The sequence below is a fragment of the Gobius niger genome (genome assembly GCF_951799975.1).
Source record: "Gobius niger genome assembly, chromosome: 8".
In the NCBI taxonomy this organism is placed as follows: domain Eukaryota; kingdom Metazoa; phylum Chordata; class Actinopteri; order Gobiiformes; family Gobiidae; genus Gobius; species Gobius niger.
Window position 1 is genome coordinate 14,581,198 of NC_136859.1, and position 25,638 is coordinate 14,606,835.

General features: G+C 39.5%; 3 protein-coding genes across 3 annotated transcripts; all 3 read left to right on the forward strand.

Annotated features, from left to right (window-relative positions):
* Positions 1–467: 467 nt before the first annotated feature.
* LOC306966465 (diacylglycerol O-acyltransferase 1-like) lies at positions 468–8,850 on the forward strand (the record flags this gene model as incomplete). Its single annotated transcript, XM_079561232.1, has 17 exons — positions 468–824; positions 1,081–1,168; positions 1,410–1,450; positions 1,521–1,606; positions 3,216–3,268; positions 3,392–3,497; positions 5,259–5,387; positions 5,873–5,935; positions 6,016–6,119; positions 6,224–6,262; positions 6,339–6,380; positions 6,469–6,513; positions 6,622–6,734; positions 7,912–7,977; positions 8,275–8,362; positions 8,472–8,534; positions 8,701–8,850. The coding sequence occupies exons 1-17, from the start codon at positions 586–588 to the stop codon at positions 8,848–8,850; spliced, it is 1,515 nt and encodes a 504-aa protein (XP_079417358.1). The 5' UTR covers positions 468–585.
* A 5,491-nt stretch (positions 8,851–14,341) lies between these two features.
* Positions 14,342–16,075, forward strand: gpr20 (G protein-coupled receptor 20; the record flags this gene model as incomplete). Its single annotated transcript, XM_079561535.1, has 6 exons — positions 14,342–14,446; positions 14,533–14,799; positions 15,067–15,308; positions 15,466–15,550; positions 15,656–15,781; positions 15,914–16,075. The coding sequence occupies 6 exons, from the start codon at positions 14,342–14,344 to the stop codon at positions 16,073–16,075; spliced, it is 987 nt and encodes a 328-aa protein (XP_079417661.1).
* A 967-nt stretch (positions 16,076–17,042) lies between these two features.
* On the forward strand, positions 17,043–24,370 carry LOC306966179 (solute carrier family 45 member 4-like). The gene is made up of 13 exons (XM_079560841.1): positions 17,043–17,091; positions 18,020–18,697; positions 19,743–19,931; positions 20,214–20,393; positions 20,464–21,086; positions 21,564–21,692; positions 21,759–22,013; positions 22,867–22,986; positions 23,088–23,187; positions 23,265–23,348; positions 23,445–23,575; positions 23,655–23,723; positions 24,086–24,370. Exons 2-13 carry the CDS (start codon positions 18,481–18,483, stop codon positions 24,356–24,358), a joined length of 2,370 nt encoding a protein of 789 aa, XP_079416967.1. The 5' UTR covers positions 17,043–17,091; positions 18,020–18,480; the 3' UTR covers positions 24,359–24,370.
* Positions 24,371–25,638: the final 1,268 nt, after the last annotated feature.

Below are 25,638 nucleotides of genomic sequence, written 5' to 3' on the forward strand. Positions count from 1 at the left end.
GTAGCTATTAAATAAAACCAACCTCCCAGATAAATTTAACACAAACCCCCCAAAAAGGTAAGATAAATGTTCTGGATTGTCCTATTGATTCCAATCCAGTGTTGTATCACAATAAGTTCAGACAGATCCATTACTCTTACTGACGGACAGCTCCATACAGAGCTGATAAGACCAGATCGATTCATCTGATTAGAACCTGCGCTAATGTGTGGAGTGGATAAGAATAAGACTAGGCTGTAGATATACCATGGGCTACATTTGCTTTAGGCTCCGTCTTGCAACTTTTTTCTCCACTAATTTTGTGGAGCTGCAGAAGCTGTTGTTTTATGCACAGAAGCGAAGCCTTTACCTGGACTACTGTCCTCCTGTGCCACTGCATTGTTGTTTGCTTCACGCGGCGTCATGAGCGCGCGCCTCCCGCAGCAGCGCGGAGACGTGGACCCTGGGCGGGCCGTGGCCGTGGGGCGTAGTCGCGCAGTGCGTCCACTTCCCTGTCTGTGGGAGCGAAATACAACAGGCATCATGTTACTGTCAGAAAGGCTCTGCTGACACTGACAAACTAACTAGATTATTGTTTAGTTTAAAATGGCGGATCCGGGTGCAGCTGGGGCTACACGCCGGAGAAGGGCGACCTTTGCGGCGGGAAGAGGAGGGAGTCTGGTCCCCATGAACGGAGCCTCTGCGGCGGCATGTCCCAGCGCGGACACCGCGGGCCACAGTGGAGACACCCCCGGACAGAAACACGGATCACCGGAGAGCGCGAGAGTAAACAGCAAAAGTGACAAACACAAACGGAGAAGTGACAAACCTAGCGACATGCTAAGGTGAACTAGCTCATTGTTCTTTAGGGTCAGAGAGAGATCGTTACTTTTCACGTTAGTCCGCACTCTGGCTGTGTGGTTCTGTCCTACAGGCGGACCTCAGGTCACCTGAGGCCACACTGACCGCTCTCTGACCTGACCACTCTTACTAGTGCTTTATTAAACTATAGTCAGGGTTTCGACATGTGTAACATGGCTCCAATGTGACTCTTGATGTTAAGTCCTATATCCACACTCACATGTTTTGCATTGGTTTTAGCTGTCACAAGACTCAAGAGTCTCTGCTGAGTTCAGCAAGTGGTTACAACAACTACAGGGGAGTTCTCAACTGGTGTGTGGTGATGCTGGTAAGAGAACACAAGTCTGGAATAAAATTGCAACACAAATGATTAAGTTAAATGACATTTGTCTCTCCAGTGAAAATGAGTGGCTACATTTTCAGTTTAGTTATAGTCTATTTCAATGATTTAAGTCAAAGTTCAAGAACTTCAAAATTCCTACTTATGTGGGTCTTAAATATAAGGCTGGGTATTCTGCGAGAAGAACAAATAGAGTTGGTCAAAGTTGGAAAATTGTTTTGTTTTACAGATTCTCAGTAATGCTCGGCTCTTTTTAGAAAACCTATTAAGGTAAAGACATAAAGTTGTTGTATCTTAAAACATTCAATAGAATTGAGTTGAACATGTTGTGACGTTTCAGACACGGGATTTTGGTCGATCCCATTCAGGTGGTGTCATTATTCCTGAAGGACCCTTACAGCTGGCCAGCTGCCTGTGTGGTGATAGGTGAGTACTTTTGAACAGTGGTTTCTAACCTTTTTTCTTTTTTTGTCTTGAAGCCCACTTGTACCCGAGGCAGACCAAGCCCTCAGTCCAAACCTCACACAAATGCAGCATTAGCTAAAATGTATTCATGACAAGTCTTTATATAATATAATTGGCAAACTTCGGACAAAGCTCCCTAACGTCCTCGTTGGGCACCACAGCATAGAAAAACGTTTATTTGACTCTTTAGTAACAACTAAAGAGGCTGTAGATTAGCTTCGGTTCTTGCTGAATTTGTAATATTCAAAGTTGCTTGTGTGTTTACTTCAGTAAGTGCTTACCTTTATGGTATATCACAGTAAAAGTCTGCAGTAATGCAGCGCCTACTGTCTCCAGAGGCACAATCACCTGCCCTATATACTGCATATACTGCACATACTGCTACTGTAGCACTGAAGAATAGGACACAGACAGGAGGAAAGGGAGGGGTGTAAACCTTGCTGTGGATGGAGTTAAATTCAAGACAAAGAGTGATGCGAGGTAGAGTTGATCAAAGAGCCAACAGGAGGATAACAGTGTTTAAAGTCAGGTCGAGGTGAGGGCCTGTGTGTGGCCCTGCCCTTGTATAGGGAGTGTGTGCACAGAAGAAGTGGACAATAAAGTAAATCCCCAAAGGACGGTGAGCACAGAACCACGGGACATACGGTTCACTCACTCAGGAGTTGTGCAGGATCTGTGTGTGAAGCCAGGAGATGCTTTTGAGTTGTTTATTCATTTAATATGGAGGGATCTTCGACTTTCAAATTGAATACAAATCACAGTGGCAAACAATATAAGAAAAGATTTAGTATCCCTTTTCAAACCCCTGAAAAGACCTTCAGAAGTTTGCATCAAGATATCCTAATCTAGATTTTCAAAATCACTGCACACTAATAGGCAGATGAAAACCCTCAACAGTCCCACAGACCTCAAACCCCTGGCTCCATAAACAAGAATCTCGTTTTCCACAGACTTTTAAATAAGATAAATAAAGAGCTTAAAGGCTAATCAGCTTGTGGTGACTCCTGAATTACCACAAAACATAATTTGTTTAAACTCTTACATAGACTCTTATTTTACTTACCTTTTTTTAAATTTTTTTTTTGAAATGTAGAAATCAGAGTGGGTGTCGAGGCGAGTTGTTGAGCTTCATTGTTGACTGAACGTATAAAGTATCTCTTACAAAAAGTCATTAGTAAATAAAATGTACTTTGTGAGATTTTGTATTTGTGTTTAATCTTTAACTCATCTTTGAAAACAAAATGAATCTCTCAATGGAGCAGAAATAGCAGCTACTACGAGGATGAAATGTGTGACTGTGCGTGTTTTGCATTCTGAGTGTCGCGACAGTTGGTGTGTGCCGTGTGACACATATGTTGTGCTGGTGCCGCCTCATTCGGTTTCATCAGGTGTTGCTGTTTAATCACGAGGAAGCTCTGGCTGTGTGCAGAGAGTCAGAGCACAGACCTGTCGGAAATGCACAAGAATTTCACGAGTCTAAATATTTGGACAATCAATAATAAACAGTGTATGTGCATAGTCTTTGTAATGAGTCTGGTAATTGAACTATAAGTTGTATATCTTTTCACAGTATGCAACCTTTTCATAATGGTGGCCCTCTACACGGAAAGACAACTCTCAAAAGTGAGTTTGTTTGTTTTTTTGTCTCCACATCAGTACGTTTGAATCATGTTAATATTGTACAAGTCGAGCCGGGGTGATGTGTTTTTTTTTTTTATTCAGACAGCATTTTTCCTCTCTCTTCAGGGCTCTTTCAGTGAACTTGTTGGACTCACGATCCACTGCATTAACCTAACTGTCATACTAACCTTCCCTGTGGCGGTGGTCCTAATAGTCCCCTCAGTCACCCCAGGTAAAAGGTTTTTTATGTATATCGCAACACACCTGAATGCTAATGGCTCTGAACGGAATATTGAGGAATAGTAAAACCGAATAATCTCTTGAACACTCGTAACCTCAACACGTGCAATAAACAAGACAAGAGAATAAATGCCACAAAGATTACATGCACGTCCATCTCTTCGCCCTTCAAAAAAAAAACAAGAAAAATGACTGGTGGGTTTGTGGAGCGCGCTGAAGACGTCCCATATCTGTGCGATAATGAGAGTCTGTTAGCGGTAATGGAGCAGTTGGTCATGACGACTGGATCACCTCCAGTTGGCCCAGAGAAGGAGGTGCGCTTACGCTGAGGTCGTCCAAGGGTCACGGACTCTATGATCTTGATAAGCCTGCTCGACAGAAACCGGGGCTGAATCTTAGGGCTTGGCAAAGAAAAAACAGAGTTAACCGTTTTTGTTGCTCTGATTGAGCAATTTTTATGTGTTATTTTTATAATAGAAAGAAGTCAAGGTCGAATATATTATTGGTGTATTTGCAAACAACAGGTTTATATTATAGGTATAGATGAACTAATAACAATCCATAGTCTCTAGACAAATATAAGATTGATCATAGTGCCTTTAATTGTGTGTGTGTGTGCCCTGTATCTCTCCTACAATTAGTAATAGGATTTGAAGTGCTATAGATTTCGGGAAAATTCACTGTTACCATGGAGATTACTGTGTTTGTGGTTTCCATTAGCTCAAAACATTATAAAAAGTGGAGCTGTGAAACACCTTCGTTATAGCTGTTGAGTCACAACTAGTAAATACATCTAACTCACAGTATTTTACCTTTTAAAATAAATTCTCCATTAGTTTATTATTGCTGCAAATCCCATGAAGCAAAAAAACAAATGTATTTACGGTCGTTTTACTAAGAGAGAGAAATAAAATACACCTTAAACAATCACTCGCTAGACACCGGACTAAGGAGAATGTGTCATGTTTAATCTGATCCTTAAAGTGCATATGACAAATTAGACTTAATTTTTGCTAAAACACAGTTAACACAATTATATTTAAGATTTTGCGAAAGATTGTACCCAGGTTTCTTTAATTAGGCCATTTTTTTGATGTTTATAGTTCCACTTCCTGATTGGACACCGACAGGAAGTGACATAGAAGAAGGCAAGCAATTTCAAACTGTTGCCGTGCCGACCATGTTACGTCAATGGGAAATGAGTCCGCTCTGGAGCATTACCTTTTAATATATCGCTTCCTGTCAGCCGCTTTAAAATTCAAATACAAATAACTTTCTGCCCTGCTTCACTGAAATAAAATGATAATTATGCAACTGATGTTATCCTTCTAAATAAGTCATATTTTCAAAAGCATTAGAACCTGTCATATGCACTTAAATGGTTCATGAAGATTACCTCCTACTGAATATGTGTGTGATGCTGTGGTGAATTTGGACTTGAAGCCAGATAAGACCCTCACTGAGCCAGGAAAACAGATGGTTTATGATCGGATCTGCAGTGGTCGAATGCCAGGTGCGCTAACCTCTATCTTTATTCAGCCAATCTGTGGTAGGCAGGCACAGGCCATATTGACAAAACAATATCATTTCAGTGTTTATTTGCATAATGATGACCAGACAATACAACATTTGGGTTGATATCAGTTCAGTTAGCTTCACCGTCTATTATTCTACCACACATAAAGCAACATCAGTGAAGTGAAAATGCTTGTTGCTGATCGATTCCATGCTATTTTCTTTGTTTTGTCTTTAGTTGGCGGGACATTTGCTTTGGGCATTTACACCATGCTCTTCCTGAAGCTGTACTCCTACCGAGATGTCAACATGTGGTGCAGGGATCTGAGCAGGGCCAAGGCCAAAAAACTGTCCCGCTCCCTGTCCTGTAAGTTTCACTGCTACACCGTACTCTGCTGCTCATGCTGTTATAGTGGCATCTAATGGTGAATCGAGGCTACTTCAGTTCAATACAAGAGCTGTAGTGTATTTTCTTACCAGCTGCACAACACCTGTGCGGAATCCTTTACTAAAATGTCTTATACAACCCAAACATTCACAAACAAATCATCTAAAAACATGAACCATCACTCTTAGAAGTAAATCTTAAAGCGTCTGGAAAAAAGTGTCAGAATAGTGACAAAAAAATTAGACGAAAAAGTGACAAAATGTGATGAAAACGCATTAAAAAAAAGCAATGAAAAAGAAGATCATCCGTTTTAGATGAGTTTTGTAGATTTGGGTAAAGCTGAACTGGAGAAAATGCACTAGGTTAAAGCAGGGGTTAGGAGGTTAAAGTTTATAGCCATGAGCCTGTATTAAGTAGGAGTTAAATATTGTATACTCATGTTACCGGTACTTATTTTCATAAAGGCCCCGCCGTACAATCCGGAGATGGTTCCAAAGTGTGTTACCCGGGAAACCTTACAATAAAAGGTAAAGGAAACGCTGATTCAATGTCTGTCGTTACTGAATAATACAGAAGTGTCTCTCTCATAACTGTTGTTACTTTCTAGACATGTACTACTTTGCTCTCGCACCAACTCTGTGCTACGAACTCAACTTCCCCCGGTCTCCCAAGATACGAATGGGTTTTCTTTTAAGGAGACTGGTTGAAATGGTGAGGCATGAAGGCAAAAATTAGACATAGATTAGTATATGCAGTGTATTGGTATTTATAATTGACAAGACATTGACACCCTTATATGATTTGACTTTGTTTAGCTGTTCTTCACTCAGCTGCTCGTCGCCCTCACTCAACAGGTAATTGTACTTCTCTAAGCAAAATACATGAAAATGAATCAAACAACATTTTGCAAGTTTATTTTTTTGTTCCCAGTGGATGATTCCTATCATACAAAGCTCAATGAAACCACTAGAGGTAAATAAACTGCACATAGTATTGTTGTACATGCAAGAAGTATGCTTGAAAGTATCTATATATGTATTTACATCTAAATGTTAAATAGGATATGGATCTTTCCAGAATGATGGAGCGGCTCCTTCGGCTAGCAGTGAGTAGTGTACATAATAAAATGACTGTATTACATGACGACCTCACACACTTGTACTCCATGTCCTCCATGTTTTTTTAAAATTTGTTTTTATTATTATTGTTTTAGGTTCCTAATCACTTGCTGTGGCTCATGTTTTTCTACTGGTTCTTCCACTCTTCCCTGAACTTCACTGCTGAGCTGCTGCGCTTCGGTGACCGGCAGTTTTACAAGGACTGGTGGTAAGAATCAGCCTTGTTTATAAATGCTCTGATGTGCAGTGGCCTCTGGAAATGCCACAAAATTTTCACTTTTACTTACAAAACAAAGCTAGTGTACGCCATGAATTTTTCATTAGAAAGACTACAATTTCTGCATTTTCTTTATGTACTGTACTCTAGCAGTATAGCCAAGCCACTTTATTTATTTAGCACGCTTAAAAAACACAGAGTTGTAGAAAACTGCTTTGCAATGTAAGACAACAAAACAGCAGTCAGTACAAACAATCTAAACAGAAATAATCGGAGCAATAGAATAACAAACAATTAATCAATCAATCGACTAAAACATGCATGCACAATGAAACAGAGGCAGTGTGCAAACCAGTGTGCAGCAAACCTTTGATGTCAAGTTATAAGACAATGAAGCTACTGTCTTCAGAACATAGAGATTTAGCCTTAGATCATTTATGTGTATACTCTGTACACACTCTGCACACACATATCCTGTATATTTAGGTATTTTACTATATCGGCTAAAAGGCCAATATCTCAGAAACTGACAGTGACAAAGACTTTATTGGAAAGAGCTCAGTCAGAGCTTTAAAAGCCCTCCCACAACTTCCTAGGTCTCAGGGAAGCGAAGACACATTGTGGTGAAAATTGGTCACAAGTTTGCACCCTATTGTATATATTTTATGTTGTAGACTTTTGCTTAGAATTTCAGAACCATAAGAGATAGAGACTTTCTTTTTTTTTTTTTTGGAATCTACTGTTTTTTTGTCTTTCAAATGAGCTCCATCTGAAGTACTAAACATGAATGTCCTGAATAAATCAGCTCCATCCCCTCATACAGCGCCCCCTGTTGTCACAGTCTAACATCATACACAGGATTATAGACGAGACATTGTAAAGACTTGGTAGGAGCACCAAAAGTGCATATCAGCATCGGTCTTAGAAAAACTCACGTCTGTCGACCTCTATTCTATTTCCACATTTGAAACTATAATGATAAATGTTAGTGTGTTACTGTAAGCAGTTTGAGAGATACAAAAAAATATCAAATTGAAATACTTAAAATAACGGCCTCTATATCTGCCATGCCAACTCCCTTCATATCGGTATCGGAGCCCACAAATCCATATTTGCCGGGCCGAATACTCTGTAAGTCTGACTATTCCTTTTGCTGATGGCGTTTTAGGAACGCGGAGACAGTGACTTACTTCTGGCAGAACTGGAACATCCCCGTTCATAAGTGGTGTTTACGGTGAGTTATCCACACGCTCCCACACTGAGGGAACAATACCATTCAGAGAAGTGAACACTGGGGACCACATTAAGTCTGATGCAGGGAGACACAGCTAACAAGGCACACAGATTTATATGGGCAAAGATTCATTGTGTTTTCCAAAAGCTTACTAAAGTGCCTGCTGTCTGGTTTTGTGACAATGCAATTGAAAGGTAATTTAAGATTCCCTGTTGACTATTTACTTTAACTAACTTTTCATTTAATTCTTACTACAAATAAATGTGCCTACTGAGTCAATACTATTCTTTATTGCAGTCACTTTTATAAGCCATTGCTCAGAAGAGGGTTCAGCAAAATCGTCAGCCAGTCAGCAGTTTTCTTTTTGTCAGCCTTCTTTCATGAGGTAAGAGTGAACAAAAAAGATTGTGTTTTTCTTTGATATGCATTTTAGTTGATCAAGTAAAATAAATACATCATTACTGATAATGAGCTCTTCCTGTCTCCCCTTGTAGTACCTGGTGAGCATTCCTCTGAGGATGTTCAGACTATGGGCCTTCATGGGCATGATGGCTCAGGTAACTTTGACAAAATGATCTGTTCTACGTAGAGTTTACATCAGGAAAAACCTGGTAGATACAGAGTATTCTGTAAATACATACATTAGCTTAGATGATTTGAAAGGTTGGTAATAAGCAAATGTAGATGTACTTGCCTTTTAATCTTCTGTTTTCTGTCTTTCAGCTTCCATTGGCTTGGTTCGTCAGTAACTTTCTGCACGGTAACTATGGCAATGCAGCGGTGTGGATTTCCCTGATCGTCGGTCAGCCCTTCGCCGTTCTGATGTATGTCCACGACTACTACGTCCTTCACTACAGACAGGACATGGACTGATCTAACGTATCCATCGAACATATCGGTCGATCAGTATCGATGGGGCACCGCGGAACCAATGCTGAAGAGATCCATGTCTCCTCGGGGCGCACGCCATTTCAATCCAGAGATATGGACACTTGGTACAATGTTATGGACAATAATATGAAAGGTTTTTAATGGGAAGGTTTTAAATTTCATGAGTTCTCAATGTATTGTGAAGAAGGTAATGCACCTGGTACTATTAAAAGACTCAGGATTGTATGTTTTATATATTTCTATGAAAAATGTATTAAATGTTGTTTGACTATTGTTAATTACTTTTTCTATTTTGTGTGCCAAAACATTGGGGCTGCTATCGTTCATGAGCTGTTATGAAATAAACAGGTTTACTTAAGCATTGCCTTTACTGTGTTTTTTCATATGTTCACTTTTTGTCCATCATGTTTGTTTACCATTTACTGTTGAAGTTTTGGATTAAGTTTATGGTATACTTTATTATACCCATAAATATGCCCTCTGCACTTGACCCATCCTTCAAAGACTATGGGGTAACCAGTCAGGAACAGTGGGCATTTGCAGCACCTCCAGGTCTTCTTACCTATAGCTGGAGAAGCTTATATTGTGCATTAGTTTAGGTTGGAGAAAACTGGAGCACCTGAAGGGAATACAGGGGGTGCTCAATTTACTTTTGCAGGCTATCTCGTGATCTAGGCTTGTGCATGAATCAACGCTCACTGTGATGACTGGTCTGTGGCTGGTTTATGTCTTGATGACAGTACATTCAACACAGAGTATCAGATGGACTGCGCCGCTTCACACATTAGTTTAAACAATGAAGAGAAGAAGTAATTGACCTGAATAAAGTGTTAAGTAAATCACCACATGCAGAGGTACAAAATGTTACTGTTCCCTTTTCTCCGTTCAGTCTGAATAAAAGCTGCTAGCCCTGGAGTTCATATCTCCACAAACATGATCTGAAATGTTGTCCTTGTGTTCAGCAGTTTCTATTTCAGTCTTTTTTCCAAATGTGAATTCAGATTTTTGACTAGGCTTACAGTATGAACAAACCAAAAATCCCAAAGGATATCAATAAAGTATTTCCTGAATCCTCAATATATCCTCAAAACTAAAGGTACCAAACAATTTCAAAAAAAAAAAAAGAAAAATCCAAAGCGATGCATATTGCATATAGAAAAATGTTGGTCCACCCACTGGATTATTCAGAGTATTGATTTTGGGTTTTCACCATACTGCAGTTTTTCTATTCTTCCCCACTTCATTTTTGACCTTTATTTAGCTAAGTCCCACTGAGATTAAGAATCTCTTTCTCATGGCAGTCCTGGCCCCAGAGGAACCTATTGTACATGCTTTAGTTGTGGGGGAACCCGGAACACCCGGAGGAAACTTACACAGACACGGGGAGAAAATGCAAACTCCACACAGAAAGGCAGATAAAGCTCCACTTTGATTCTATTCAAATTTTATTTCAATAAAAATCTGCACTCAAGCTCATCAAAAAGAGGAAGGAAGAAGCGCTTCCTGGGCCTCCTCTGAGAGTGATTAAAAAAAAAAATCTACACTTAAGATTGTGTCAAATTGTTAGGGAGCTTTCTATTAAGCCAAAAAACATTTTAAAATGTAAAATACTAGAGATAACATTCATAAAAGCAGTTGGCACTACAGTGTGAACTGTGTTTACCGGTAACTGACTCCTCTGCAGCCTCTTTCTTTTTTAAATATTGTATGTAAATAGTTGTTGCCAAGTCTGTGGAGCAAGGCTCAAACTTAGTTCAGCAAAAGCACAACTATGATTGAGAGCAGTGGACTAGGTCAGCAGTAATTGTATGAATATGAATCACAGTGAAGTTTTAATACATTTGTTTTCTCAGAACATTTAAAATGTCTATTTCTGTAATATATCATTAGAAGGTATAACATATATTTTTGAATAAATAGTAAAGAAGACATTGTTTTGTATCAGATTAAGATATTTATTAATTAAAGGAGGTCTGAAAAGCTCTAAACCCACTCAAAGTGATCTGGCTTATTTATATTTATTTATACTGAAAATACAACATTATTTATACATAAACACTGTCTTCTGTCCCCTAGCATCTGAAAATGAAACCATGCTTATAGAACCATATACCAAGAGGCCATATTCAGTGCACTCACTGATGTTCTGTCCCAGGCCTGCTCCTATGTCCCTGCTCATCCATAGTTACAGGCTGATCCATGTTTCTCTTCCCGACATCCGTTATTCTGTATTATTCCAGAAACTGTGACAGGCCCTGAGTGATGATGAGCTCTCGACAGGAAGTCAGCGCCAAACCTGTCTCATTGTGAGAGACTGATGGAGTAGAGTGAGAGTTATACTGCAACAGACTGGAGCTTATAGCTTTATAAACTACATTTACTCACTCCCCCGGAAAGTAGAGAGCCTGTTTGAATAGTGTACCAAGCTTTGATTTGTGTTGTGGATTTTCACAATTACAGCATCACACTTCTGCCATTCTTTGAGAGACTAGAAATAGCTAATTGAGTCCAGAATGCATCTTCCAAACTTGTCCCAACCAAACATTTTGAAGTTTTGCATATGTTAATTGTTTCAAGTACTGTAGTGACACACATAATAGTGGACACGAGTATGACATTAACAGTATGCTCTGTCTAGGGCTTCCTGTCTGAACCCAAACTGAGAGATTCAGAGCAAGAGGGAGGGAAAAGATGAGAAATTATTCTAAACATAAAGAAAAGGGTCCAGAGTGAACAGACAACTAATGGGAAAAGGATCACAAAGACAAGTTTCCATTCAATGTTTGTGAGATTAATACAATTAGAATGCAATTTTTTGTTATTTTGATCATGGTTTTGAAGGAAACTTGTGTTGCGAGGAAGATAAACCTGGTAAGATTCTTGGGATCATGAGGTAAGATCTTCAGTTGTTTTGATGTTCTCAATCCTTTTGAAACAGGACTGTATAGGAACTGTATAGATCAAGAAATTATGTTTTAAGGTGACTAACTTTTGGATTTTGGATTTTATAGCAGCTATTGTGATGAACTTACATTCCTTTGACCTCCACATTTTCCTGTTTTGTCTCCGAAACATTATTCAGCTTAAACCAAATGCATTATGTTGGGTGGACACTCCATCTACGACACATTTTAAGACTTTGCTTGTATCTCTGGGTGCCCACACAGAGGAATCCCATGCTGCCTGAGTGTATTCGAAGGACATTATTTGAGCGCTTTACGCACACTGAATCACTGCAGCTTTCCAAGTCCAATTCATCAGACTTGCCACTATATCATCTGTCACACCAAGCTGTAATCAACCCTAATGTGTTTTCAATTAACGCTGGTGCATTCTGGGAGTTAGTAGTAATCAAATTTAAATGCAAAACATCACGATCATATCTAACAATAATGTATGATACTCTGATTTTAGAAGAGAAGACTTAGTTCAACACACGATTTCCCCAGCCAGCCCCGCAACATCACTCATTAATGCGGATAATGATGATGAACTGACTTTGCGAAGTTGACTCATATCAGGGGATGTAAGTGCGAGTGCAGATATTTATTTTGCCCATGTAATCTTAATGGGGTGTGGCTTCAATGGTCTTGTAAATGCGTCGAGCCCATTATTCATGTTATTCATCGTCATTAGTGGGAGATGATGGTATTGTTCACCAGTGAGCGTTCTGATGCTTTTGGAGACAGGAGCGTGCACAGAACAATATTGCAGGGATGAAGGAATGTTCCTGTCAGACTTCAGATAAATTTAAAGTGACTTCAGAGATTAGTTTAGGTGTCAGATAAAGATAGAGCATGCTACTCAAAATGATCATAGATAGCAAGCTGCCCTCAGGTTAACCAAATTGATTTTCCTGCTCTGTTTGATATAGGAATCTTGGGAGCAATTACTTTTTTAGCTCACTAATTAGACATTGCCCAGTGGTCAAACTAATATTTTAGCCTATACTTTATGTCTGCAAGTAGAAGACCAAAGAGACATTTTTATTAAAGCAGAGAGACAGAAGGTGAATGGAGGAAAAATAGAGACATCATTAGTTGCTAATTACTGACATCTAAGAAAGGATGAGTTGCAAGTTTCTTTAATGTCTTCAGTGTTGGGGGTAACGTATACTACAAAAGTAATGAGTTACAAAAATATATAACTTTTTTCAGTAACTAAGGAATATAACATATTACTTACACAAAATACAGGAATATATTAGTCATTACATTTCATGTAACTTGAGTTACAAGTGCATTTAAATGTATGAACGAAAAAATGCAGCACCAGATCAAGTTGGACACTGGTGTATAAGATCTGCAGTCTGTAGCTAATGTCATCAAAACAAAACACCAGAGAATGGGGGAAGGAGAAAAAACAAATCTCTGACTGCACTTTTGCTCTGTGGCATTATTACTATTTTCCGTTTATTTTTTGTGTGAAAATTAACTCAAAAGTAACTCAAAGTAGTGTAACTACATTTCAGAAACAGTACTATGCAATACATGCATATTACATTTTTAAAGCTGCAATCACTAATATAGAATATATTGCAATTTTTAAGTAACTTGCCCAACACTGAATGTCTTCATATGATAATAACATAACACGATATTGGTATACAAAAGTATTTGAAGCAACAAAGTCTGAATAATGAATAGAGCACGGGCTTATCTTGTTTTGTTTAGGAATTAGATATTGAAAAATTGTTCTGATAAAACTATTACAACTATATATATTGTTTACACTGAAAAATGTAAGCTATGAGCTGGATGTCAGACAAATGTATTTTGGCCCTGGCCTCACAGTTACAATATCTCATGTAAATCTCTACAGAAACATTGACTCATCGACCTTATTGTAAGGCAATGTATTTGTTTCCAGGTGAAAATGTATCTTAGTTTAAAGAACAGACCACCATTTTTCCATACTGAAATGTTCTTACCTGAGCTTAGACAAGTTGATGTGTACCTGTCTGGTCTTTGTGTGTACACTCAGTCACGCACAACGACAAAGATGTTATTAGCATTTGGTCTCTCCCAGCACATTCCTGTAGCTCCAAAAGGAATGAAGTTAGAAGCGACCAAGCTCTTCCACAGGCACGCCTAAAGACCTGACAGGTACACATCAACTCGTCTAAGCTCAGGTATGAACATATCTCAGTATGGAAAAACGGAGGCCTGTTCCTTTAAGAGAAAAAAACTGGCCCATAACCTGAATGTCTTCCCTTAATGCTAAATATTACACAAACAATCAATTGTAATAAACAGTTCTTTCAAATAATTTAGAAATATAAACATTCAGATCTATCAATTCTTGTCATCTGTGTTGTGTTTTTCTTGTTTGTGTTTGGCAGTTTTCTACAAATCCACAGCCATCTTTGTAGGTGTTCTCATGATGAAGTCTGAGGATGGAGTCTAACAGCACTGCCACCTGGATCGTCAACACTACATTTCCCACAATCCCTGAAAACTCCAGCCAGAGCGGCATGGAGGTATGTCTTCAGAGACTGGCATATTTTGACGAGGGCCTCTATAATGACTTCTATCCTTTGTGGATCGCCCTAATGGTCATAAACTCCATCATATTTCTGGTAAAGACTAGATTTTTGATTTGCACAGAGTTTTCCTTGTGCTAAGCTATTTTCATGTGATGATTATTGTTTTTGTTACTTTATAGGCAGGAACGGTCCTCAACTCTGTGGCCCTTTATGTGTTTTGTTTTCGCACTAAACAAAAGACCACTTCCGTCACTTACACCATAAACCTGGCTGTGACGGATCTGCTGGTCAACCTCTCTCTACCCACGCGAGTCCTTTTGTACTACAGCAGGGGGCGCTGTGTCACCTGCTCCTACCTCCACATCGTCAGCTACTTCGTGAACATGTACTGCAGTATCCTGTTCCTGACCTGCATATGTGTGGACAGATACCTGGCCATTGTTCAGGTGGGACCTTTGAGCTATACCATACAGTCTATGGCTATACCCACTTCTGCCACCACTCTGATTCTGATCTATTCAATTATTTGGCTCAATCACAGCTTTGATGCTTTGAAAGTATTTTTTTATTGTTGACACACAGTCACGCTTCCATCCCACCAGGGCATACTGTGTGCTGAAAAGTGAAGGAATGATGCATCAAACTGTAAAGCGGCCGTAAAGTTTTTATAAAAGCTTTGTGTAAGACTCATTCATACTTTTTCTTAATTCCAGGTTGAAGCATCTCGCAAGTGGAGAAATTCAAATGTGTCAAAAGGCGTGTGTGTGTCCGTGTGGCTTTTTGCGATCGTAGTCACCTACTCCCTTCTGTCTACGGCCTTCCAGCAAACCGACTGCATCTCCAGGCTCCTGTTCCTGACCATCACAGAGTTCTTTTTGCCTCTTCTAATCATCGCGGTGTTCACACTGCGCATCATGTGTGCCCTGACTGACAGACGCCTCATGCAACAGAGCCGGTATGCAATGTACCTATGAGAATAAAACACAATTCAACAGTCATTAATCAAAGAGTGGCTCCAAACTTAATTGCAACCAAATACAAATAGCATTTTGATTGATCCCAGCTCCGGCCAGTGCATACTTCTATATATTTTGTTTTGTTTGTTTTTGCAGAGAGAGGAGAAGGAGAGCTGTCCAATTATTAATCACAGTGCTGATCATTTTCACAGTCTGCTTCACACCTTTCCACGTCCGACAGGTAAAGTCTTTTTTTTTTTCCTCCTAAAAATCTCAAATAATTAAAAAAACAAAAACAAAAACAATCTTAGATCTACTAACTCAAATCTGTTAATAATTTCACCAGGTCGTTGTGTATTTCTACCCGGACATGCCTCATCACGCAGTTGTCTACCACCTCACGGTCACTCTCAGCAGTTTGAACAGTTGTATGGATCCTGTGGTTTACTGCTTTGTCACAAATAACTTTCAGGTATATATATATATATATATAAAAAAAAAAAAACTAGTATACAAACTAAAATAATTCCTCACTGTTACACTCCTTACACATGTTGCTCGGTCTACCATTAATGAGTAATGTCCTGGTTGTCTTCTTCTGTAGGCAACTGTGAGACATTTCTTTCGCCGCGCAGAGCCGGAGGTGACGAGCGGAGGCATAGTCAGCATGCATCACAGCTCCAAAGCCTCAGGAAAAACAGCAGACCCTGTCACTAATAATGGGATCACAATGGCTAGGATTCCTGCTTCGAGGAAGACACTGTGAAGAAAAACATCATATACAAATTTAAGGACAATTGACAAGAACATAAAAATAAAAAAAATCACTAAATTAATTATTGTGTCATAATAATTTATTTATTTATTTATTTGATAGGGACATGTGTGAACAATAAACATGTAGCACACTACAACATTTATAGCCAAGGCTAATTTGCAATGTCCGTCCCTAGAAGGGCTTTTCAAATTCACACAGAAAGTACAAAAAATACATTTACAGTAACATTAATTAATTAATTCTGACATTACACAAAGGAAGTGCATTGAGTGCAGACTAAAAATGATTGCATACTTGATCTCTTTTTAAAATATGTTTTAGTTCATTTTTAAAAGCCCCCAGATCTAAGTCCTGTTTCAGCTCAGGAGGCAAAGAGTTCCAAAGTTTAGCACCCTGGACGGTAAAAGCTGACTGTCCAATAATAATAATAATAATAATAATAATAATAATAATAATAATAATAATAATAATAATTATAATAATAATAATAATGATAATAATAATAATGATAATAATAATAATAATAATAATAATAATAATAATAATAATAATAATAATAATAATAATAATAGGCTATGTCAATAATGTTTCATGTTTTTATATGTGTATTTTTTGTGATTTTAATGTGTCATGAAAGGCGCCATCAAATGATTGCTATGAAGTTTTAATATTGCGAAAAATCAAACAAATTTATGTTTTTGTTACTATTTTGTTTTTCCTTTCCAGCATATTTACCATATTTCCATAGTAGTGCTAAGATAGAAATAGTAAGCCAATGGTGAATGGACAGCGGTTGTCACGTGGGCTAGCATCGTTGCTGTGGAAACCAATGACACAGATGCGTGTGCTGGAGTGCAGGCAGAAGACCACATTCTGTTAGCTGTCAAAGGTTTCCCAAAGACTAATAAGCAAGCAGACACCGTTTTTTTTTTTTTTTAAAGCTCTGTCGTAACTCCGAACGCACAGTGGGTTTATGACGTTGCTGTGACTGACGTATTTCCCAGGTAAGATTAATCCACATGTGCTCCTGCAGCCAGTTAATTGTGTTACTAACGTTAGCTCAACATGCTAAAAAGTAAGCTATGCATGAGCGCACTTTATCAACCTAACTCTATCTGAATTACTTCCTGTATTTATTTAGCTCACAGACACACATGCTTTTTCCCCCCCTCCCAGTTACGTTACAAAGACTGGAGAAATTGACATTGTTCGGTTATGTATGCAAAACGAGTCAAGAGTGGCGCTGGATACCTGCAATTTCGCAAAGCAAACCTTGACATTGCTCGTCATCGTCGTCATGTCCAGACAGGATCGAGGCGCCCCTAGATGCATTCCTGTGCCTTTTACAGGACTGTCAGGCAAGATCAAACTCATGTCCCGGACGGATATGGCACAGGATATTTTTTTCGCTCCATAAACCCATGATGATGCGCCGTGCCCTTTCTAGATGTGTGCGCGTTATTAAACATTAACTAACAGACAGCCCCGCCTCTTTTTGGGACTTGATGAAAGAAATGACTCGGTAAGTTATATGGGGAAACCTCCAGAATATATTCATGTGTATAATGTTTTTCCTAAGTACGTGGATGTAGCGTTGGATTAAAAAGTTTTATTAGTGAGGTGTTTGGGGTCAGGGGTAAGTACTGTTAAAACATTTAAGGCGGGGCTGTGGTGTCGAGCAAAGGTAATGATTATTGTTTAGGCTTACTAGTAACTTTCCTTGCTGCTAAACATGTGTGTAACTTGAGTAAGCTGGTTGCATCAATTGTTGCCTTTTAAGAGGAAGGCAGGCACTTCTCCTATTTTTGGTCTCTGCTGTCTGCTGGGAACACTGTGGTATTTGACCTGAACATTAAAACTTAGCTTTTTAACAACTGTGCTGCTGAAATCGTTGGCTTTATGTCTTGCTTCTGTTTGCTTTTCTTTACCCAGGTTCTTTTATGTAAGGGGTGACGACGTCTTCTCCCACGCTGCACTCGGATATCTTGCACAATCCAAAAGCACATAAACTCACTGGTGCTTGAAAAGGCCCAAAGCAAAGACAGGAGATGTACCATTAACATCCACAAACTGCACAGGTCAAATAAACAGGAACCCTGCGGCGTCACTGCTGATGGCTAGTGCATTTGGAATACTGTTCTCTTCAGTGCTGCTGATCTCGTCAAGTTTAAAAATGGACATGTCAAGTCTGAAAAGTTTGGATTTTTCCACGAAGAAGAAAGTGTAAACCTGTTGTACTTAAGCTATGTCCACAGCAAATGTATGCTTCATCATCATATACTGGACATGTTGGACAATTCAAATTGTAATTAGGATGAAACCATTGACTTCATTTGCTCTTCCATTGTAGCATGCAACACAAGTTATTATACTGAAGTTACTGACAAGTTGAAATGGATGGTGAAGCTGCGGAGATGGACAGTCTGGAGAACAGGCACCACAGAGGGAACACAGAAGACAGTGACAGAGAAAGTGAGGACGAGGAGGAGGTCTGCAGGCGAGTGCCCATCCCACGTCATCGCTGGGTCATGAACGGGGCAGTCATGTTTGGCCGTGAGTTTTGCTACGCCATGGAAACTGCCCTGGTGACTCCAGTCCTGCTGCGCATTGGTGAGGACATGCCGTGTGATCAAATACACCTCAATATTTGTCACTGTGTAAATGCTGAATATTCATTTTGAATTAGATTAGAAGTGTTTAACTGGGGCCTGCCATACTCCATTACTTAGCCCAGCAACAGGAAACAGAGAATTTGTTTCTGAAGTTATAGGTTGTTATTCACTCTTTCCACATACAGATTACAGTATGCTTTTACTCCGTGACAACCACAGGCTGTTTTAGTCAGATAAGTGTCATAAAAATCCTTGAAACCAGTTTACCAAAGCATAACAATGCCTATCCTTCTGAGCTTGAACTGTGAGAAAGCACTAATATAAGTTGTCTGTAATCTCAGCCTGGGGCAGTGCAGCTTCATGTCAAGTTTGCCACCAACGCGCAAACAGAACAAAAGGTTTTTCCTCTTTAGGTATGACAAGAATGTATAACACTGCACATTCCTCTGTGTGAAGTTCATGCCCCATGTATAATAGAATTGTTATTTCAGTGTTCTACTATCTGTACAGTCACCCACAAATGTCCCATCTCTTAGAAACTACGTTGATTTGCTGCGATGGAAAACCATTCCAACATGTGTAATACAAGAGACAGAGTAAAAGCAAGGGAGAGCAGTAGTTGTTGTCCAAGGGCAAAATGGTTAACATATTTTCCCGTGAGAACGGGCCATGTCACAGAGGCATCTGTCAGATTTTAAATTCATGAGTTATTTTCATTTCTAAAAACAAAGATATTTACCGATTTGGACTGTACTGATTAGGAACTGGACTTCCTAAGGGGTTTAAGGGACTGTTAGAGGAACTTTCATCACTGCTTTTCTTATTTTTGTGAATTTTTCCATGTGTTTTAGAATCTTGTCACTTTGTTTTATTTAATTTATCAACTTAAGGTTATTATTAGATGTCACTGAATAATGTCTAAATGTTAAATTGTATAGTTTATGCAAACACCTCTTACATAAAATAAGATTGGGTTGTTCACTCTCAGGTTCCTCCCTGTTAAATCACTTGTTTATACATGATCCTCCTCTGTGTACACACAGGTCTGCCTGAGCAGTACTACAGTCTGACCTGGTTTCTCAGTCCTGTTCTGGGCCTTATCTTCACCCCTGTGCTTGGCTCCTCTAGTGACCGCTGCACACTACGATTGGGGCGCAGGAGACCCTTCATCCTAGCACTGTGCGTGGGGGTGCTACTTGGAGTAGCTCTTTTTTTAAACGGAGCATTGATAGGTAAACAGACCACTATGTAGCAGCATCAATGAAAGATTATCTTATTGCCTTCACCACCCTGAGCTACATTAATGTAATAGAAAAGGCAGAGAGCTATTTATGCTTTGGCTGGATACTTGAGTAACGATGAGACTGTATAAATATAAGCTATTTCACTAAGGCAAATTTGACTGTAAATTTGAATGTAAAACTATCAAAAGTCTTTGGGGAACTTCTTGGGAAGGGTTAGAGAGCTGCTGTGAACTCCTGGTGCCTAATTGGACATCTTGTTGGGTGCTACAGGTCTCTCTGTTGGTGATAGCCCTGGCAGCCAGCCCATTGGCATTGCACTCACTGTTTTAGGAGTCATTGTGCTGGACTTTAGCGCTGATGCTGCTGAAGGACCAATCATAGCTTACCTTTTAGATGTGGCTGACAGCGAGGAGCAAGATATGGCTTTAAATATCCACGGCTTTTCCTCTGGTAAGTGCAAGCATGAAACTGACAAGTCTACAACATTTAACATAAATTCATGTATTTCTCTTATATTCAGGGCTTGGTGGAGCTGTGGGCTACATGCTGGGAGGTCTAGACTGGACCAACACAGCGCTTGGTCAGGCTTTTAAGTCACAGGAGCAGGTTCTCTTTTTGTTCACTGGGGTAGTCTTTATAATATCAGTTACGCTACACATGTTCAGTATTCCTGAGCAACCCTTCACTCCCCGCCAGCCCAGAGTCACAGAAAGTTCAGACTCTGACTCCCAGTCATCTCTTGAACATGTAGGACAGGCTTCCCCCAAGCTTGATGTCATTACAGAGGAGGGCTCCTGCCAAGAAGACAACAACTCTGATTCTGAAGAAGGGGGGATGGACAAGGTGCGGAGTAAAAGTGACTCCATTTTGGCGATGCCAGATGCAACGATCCAGCTGGATCCTGATCTCCATCCAGACAATCAGCTCTTCTTTGCAGAAGTAGACTTTTTACCTGGAGTACAGGAAGATCTAGAAGATGTTTTCAAGCCTTTGGAATCGAATGGGAATAGTGGCTCAACGTGTCTTCATTTCCCTGAAGATCCCAACAACTGTCATGATACAGTTTTGCCAAATTATGTAAAAAGCTGTGCCTGCAGCCATCAACGTCAGGCAGACTCTGGCTCACTGGAGAATAAATCACTGGTAAGGTCTTGACTTTAAAACATACACAACAGTTCTCAACTGATGGGTTTGGCACCCAAAAAGTGAGTCCCAGGGCCATTTCCTGTGGGTTACCAAAAATGTGTTATTTACAGCCATCCTTGTCAGGAAGAGCTTAACACAGAACTACACCTGTTGCTAAACCTGTTGAGAATCGTGGCAATTAATGTTGAAATGTTGCATAATGTGAATGTTTTTTGAATGGAATACATTTTTCCAAGAAAGTGTTCAGTATCAGCCACAGAAAACATATCGAGGGAAAGAAGGTTGGCTCCTGAATGTCCAACAGGCAAGCTACTGTATCGCTTGAACTTCTTAGAAAAGTGTCAACAAAGCAGAACCAAAGCCCTGAATATTAATCAACTTATTGGACGCATGGTCAGGCTATTCCTCTTTGTTCTCATTGCTGATTCAATTCAGAAAATGTTTGCATATTTTATTTTTCTTTGTTGATTGCAGGTGAAGGTAGCCAATTGTGCCAATAATGGTTTGATGTCTCCCAACAAACTAAAAAGCCTTGGCTCTCCTAAGCTGGGAAATCGCCACTCTAGTTCCTCCCGACCGCGCAGACACTCCTTCTACAGACAGGTACTTTTGTAACCTTTTACTTACTTTTGTTTAATGTAGCAACAATGACCCTTTTTTCTTTTTTAGCCTTCTTTCACATTCTCTTACTATGGACGGGTGGGATCACAAAGAGTTAGGCTGAGAAAAAATACAGCTTCACCTTTAAGCCCTCGTCGAATCACCACGTCCCGCAGCCTGAGTGATCTGACGGAGCTCCGGAAAGAGTCGAAAAGGCGAGAGAGGCTGCTATCTGTGAGCAGTTTGTCTTCAGAGGGGTCGAGCAATGTGTCAGGGGCAGACGGCGCCACCACTGTTCGCCAGATCTGGCTGTCCATGCTCAAGGTAAGCTTGAGATGCAAAATTAATCTTCTAAAAATCCATTAATATTGAATAAAATTGCATTCTGATTTTCACTTCAATACAATGTTGTATTTTAATGATTTTTCTAATCAGTTAAACAATAATATTTATTCCTCTGGAGCAATTAAAAGAAGAGTAGAGTAGTACACACCCACAAAAAACAGATAAATATAAATACTCATTATGCAACAGTGATAAAGTGCTTTGTTTATAGCAGCAAAAATAGTCAATTTTGTATCATTTTTATAAAATTTTAGGTAGGGTCAGGGAGTTGAGTCCTTTCCTGCAGTTGGGGCAGCACATGCTGAGGGCAGCAACTCAAATGCAGGGAACATAATGCTACGTATCATAAATGTTACATTATAAGAGTCAATATGGTCCTGCTGTTTCCCTTGAATGAACTTTATTATTGATCTATCTGGATGTTTTAGGATCTTGTTGATTGAAGTAGAATTTGGCAGAGGTGGCCTAAACATCAGTGCAAAGTCATGTGTCACACCCATGGATACATCTTGTGTAGCTTGTGTCACCCACACAGACCTGATGAAGTCATAAAACAGTGGCTATTATAAATCAGGACGATACATCTGTTTTTAATGATTTTTCTGCATAACTGATGTTTTTGGTTCCCGTCCAGCAAATATGAACATATGTGCTGTAGATGTAACTTGTGCCTGTTCATGTTTCAAGGGAATCAACTTGTACAGAATTATTTACCAACAATAAAAGACACATATTCTGCAGCAATCGCACCAAATAACTTTTACTTACTCTTTCACTCTTTTCTACAGCCTACCATTATTTGCAGTTATTTCATCATTATGATGTGTTCTAGATGCCAAAGCAGCTGTGGAGGTTGTGTATTTGTCATCTTCTCACGTGGTTCTCAATTATCGGCCAAGCTGTGTTTTATACTGACTTTATGGGGCAAGTCATCTTCCAGGGAGACCCCACAGTAAGTTCCCTTGTATCCAAGCAAACTCTGCATGCACCAACACAGTAACATATTATCAAATACTAACTTTAAGAGTGACTTTAAGTGAAGTGTGTTTTTAGGCCTCCGTCAATTCCACAGAGCAAGCCAATTATTTCAAAGGAGTTCAGATGGGGTGCTGGGGACTTGTCGTGTATGCTATCACTGCTGCTATCTGTTCTGGTAAATGCAAAGGCCTCATATATACTGTACAATTCAAATACATTGGCCTCTCTAATTTGTTTGTATTTTTTTCTCAGCAATCCTCCAGAAGTTCCTTGATAAATTTGTAAATTTGAGTATTAAGATTATCTACATTGTTGGAACTCTGTCTTTCTCCGTGGGTCAGTTGGTGACAGTAGAAATGTATTATTATAACTTAAGTCAATAGATGACCTCTGGTTTACAACACAAATGTCTGTACTTTTTCCTCGCCACAGGAACAGCTGTGATGGCCATCTTCCCTAATGTCTATGTTGCCATGGTAATGATCAGTACTATGGGTGTCATCTCTATGAGTATTTCCTATTGTCCCTATGCATTACTGGGGCAATATCATGAAATCAAAGAAGTAGGTACAAAAGCACATCTATATGTTAATAATTTTTTTTCTATCTTAATTTGCTTTTTGTGCCATTTTTGTGATTCAGTACATTCACCACAGTCCGGCCAACACAAGACGAGGCTTTGGAATTGACTGTGGCATCTTAACCTGCCAAGTAAGTTGTTAATGCAGTGTTCTATGTTCTATGGGCCCACAACTCAACTTGGGACTTCCCAGCTCCATATTGAGGACAGTTACACAAGCTTTAGCGATTCACTGAGTATTTACAACCTCCAGAATTCAGTTACTGAGCTTTACAGTGACTGATGGAGGCCGGCAGAAGCACTAATTTGGACACGAAACAAAATATAAACAACTCTTACAGACTGTAAAATGTATTTCTTTCTAATAATATTATATTCAGATATGTTATATACTTCAGGACGTGGATAGGCAATATGTATGAAGTACAAAAATCCTACTCCATTTTGACTTCAAGTTGTTGACAGGCTTGTGTTTTTCTGCTGCTTGCTTCAGGTTTATATCAGCCAGATTCTTGTTGCTTCAGCGCTGGGGTCAGTGGTCGATGCTGTGGGCTCGGTGCGTGTCATTCCTGTTGTGGCCTCAGGGGGCTCTTTCTTGGGCTTCCTCACGGCCTGTTTCCTTGTCATTTATCCGGACATGGAGCCCAGCAGCTCGGAGCAGGAAGTTTCTGAAGTAACAGACCGAAACGAGGAAAGAAATAAAAGGCTGGCACTGCTCGACCTGACAAACTGTGAAGGTGCTGAGAAAACAGAGGCTGTTGCTTAATATTGACTTATTGACTTAGGGCGGCAGTGGCACAGAGAGTAGAGCGGATTGTTCACCGGAAAGACGGCAGTTCGAATCCTGCAGGTGCACACTGTCGTTGTGTCCTTGGGCTCGACACTTCACCCCCCGTGCCTCCAGTGTCTGCGAACATTGGTGTGTGAATGAGAGTGTGAATGGGTCAGTGGTTCCTTGGTGTAAAGCACTTTGAGTGCCTAAACAGGTAGAAAGGCGCTATATAAATGTGACCATTTACCATTTATAAGTTTATGCACTTGACGTAATTTACCGCTACCTCAAAGCAAATATTCTATGAGTATATATAACATAATTGTATGTTTTAATAACATGAAGCCAAGGAACACAGTTTACAATGAAAACATATTTTGGGGGTTTTATTGAGTAATGCAGAAACTGTCATTTCAGTGTAGTTGCTTTGTTCCTCTTGAACAAACCCATCTCTGAATATTAGGTGATTACTTTGTTGATTTTTAGTGCTCGCTATTTGTATTTGTATTTGTATTTGTTTTCCTTTTTTTTGTATTTGATTTTTTTTTTTGCCACACAATATGTCTCTGAACATGATTGCCTTATGCCTGCAGTGCACTCCTTGATCTATTTGGATAACTTTTTCTCCAAGTGCCATTATTTTCCTTTTTACTAAAATAAAATGAAATTAAATATGCATAAATGGCTGTCCAGATGTTAGAATAAAGGACTTTTAATTTTTGTACACGGAAATGCCTCAGATATTTCTCTTTGACCGCTTCTACATATCTCCACAGCAAGTCACTTTTCCCTGTTTTAAATATATAACAGCTGGTGTTTGTAATTTATAAGTTAAAAGGCCTATATCTCGCTCATAAGGGGCATAATTATAAAGCGTGCCATTTTCTCTGTTATTGAAATCCAGACTATTTGGAGGATTAATTCCTTTTACACACTACTGTAACGCGAGGGTAATTCTAAGCTGCAAGCGTTTATTTATTACTTTTATTTGTTTTCTGGTTTTAAACCAGGAAAAAACATGCGGTATATGCGGTATATGCCCATGGTATAACGCTCCAACAGGTCAACCAGCCCGTGAGGTAAACTTGTTTATTGCAGGTTTCTCAGCGCCATCTTCGGGTAAGTCCAAGACATTACATTGTCTCTAAACAAAATGAAACAAATAAAAGGAAAACCCCCTTTAATGCTACGCATTCTTGAGACACGCTTTGTTGCTTTACTCCTGCTTGGGGCCGTGCGCATGTTTTAGATTCGCACCAGCAGAACCCGGAAGC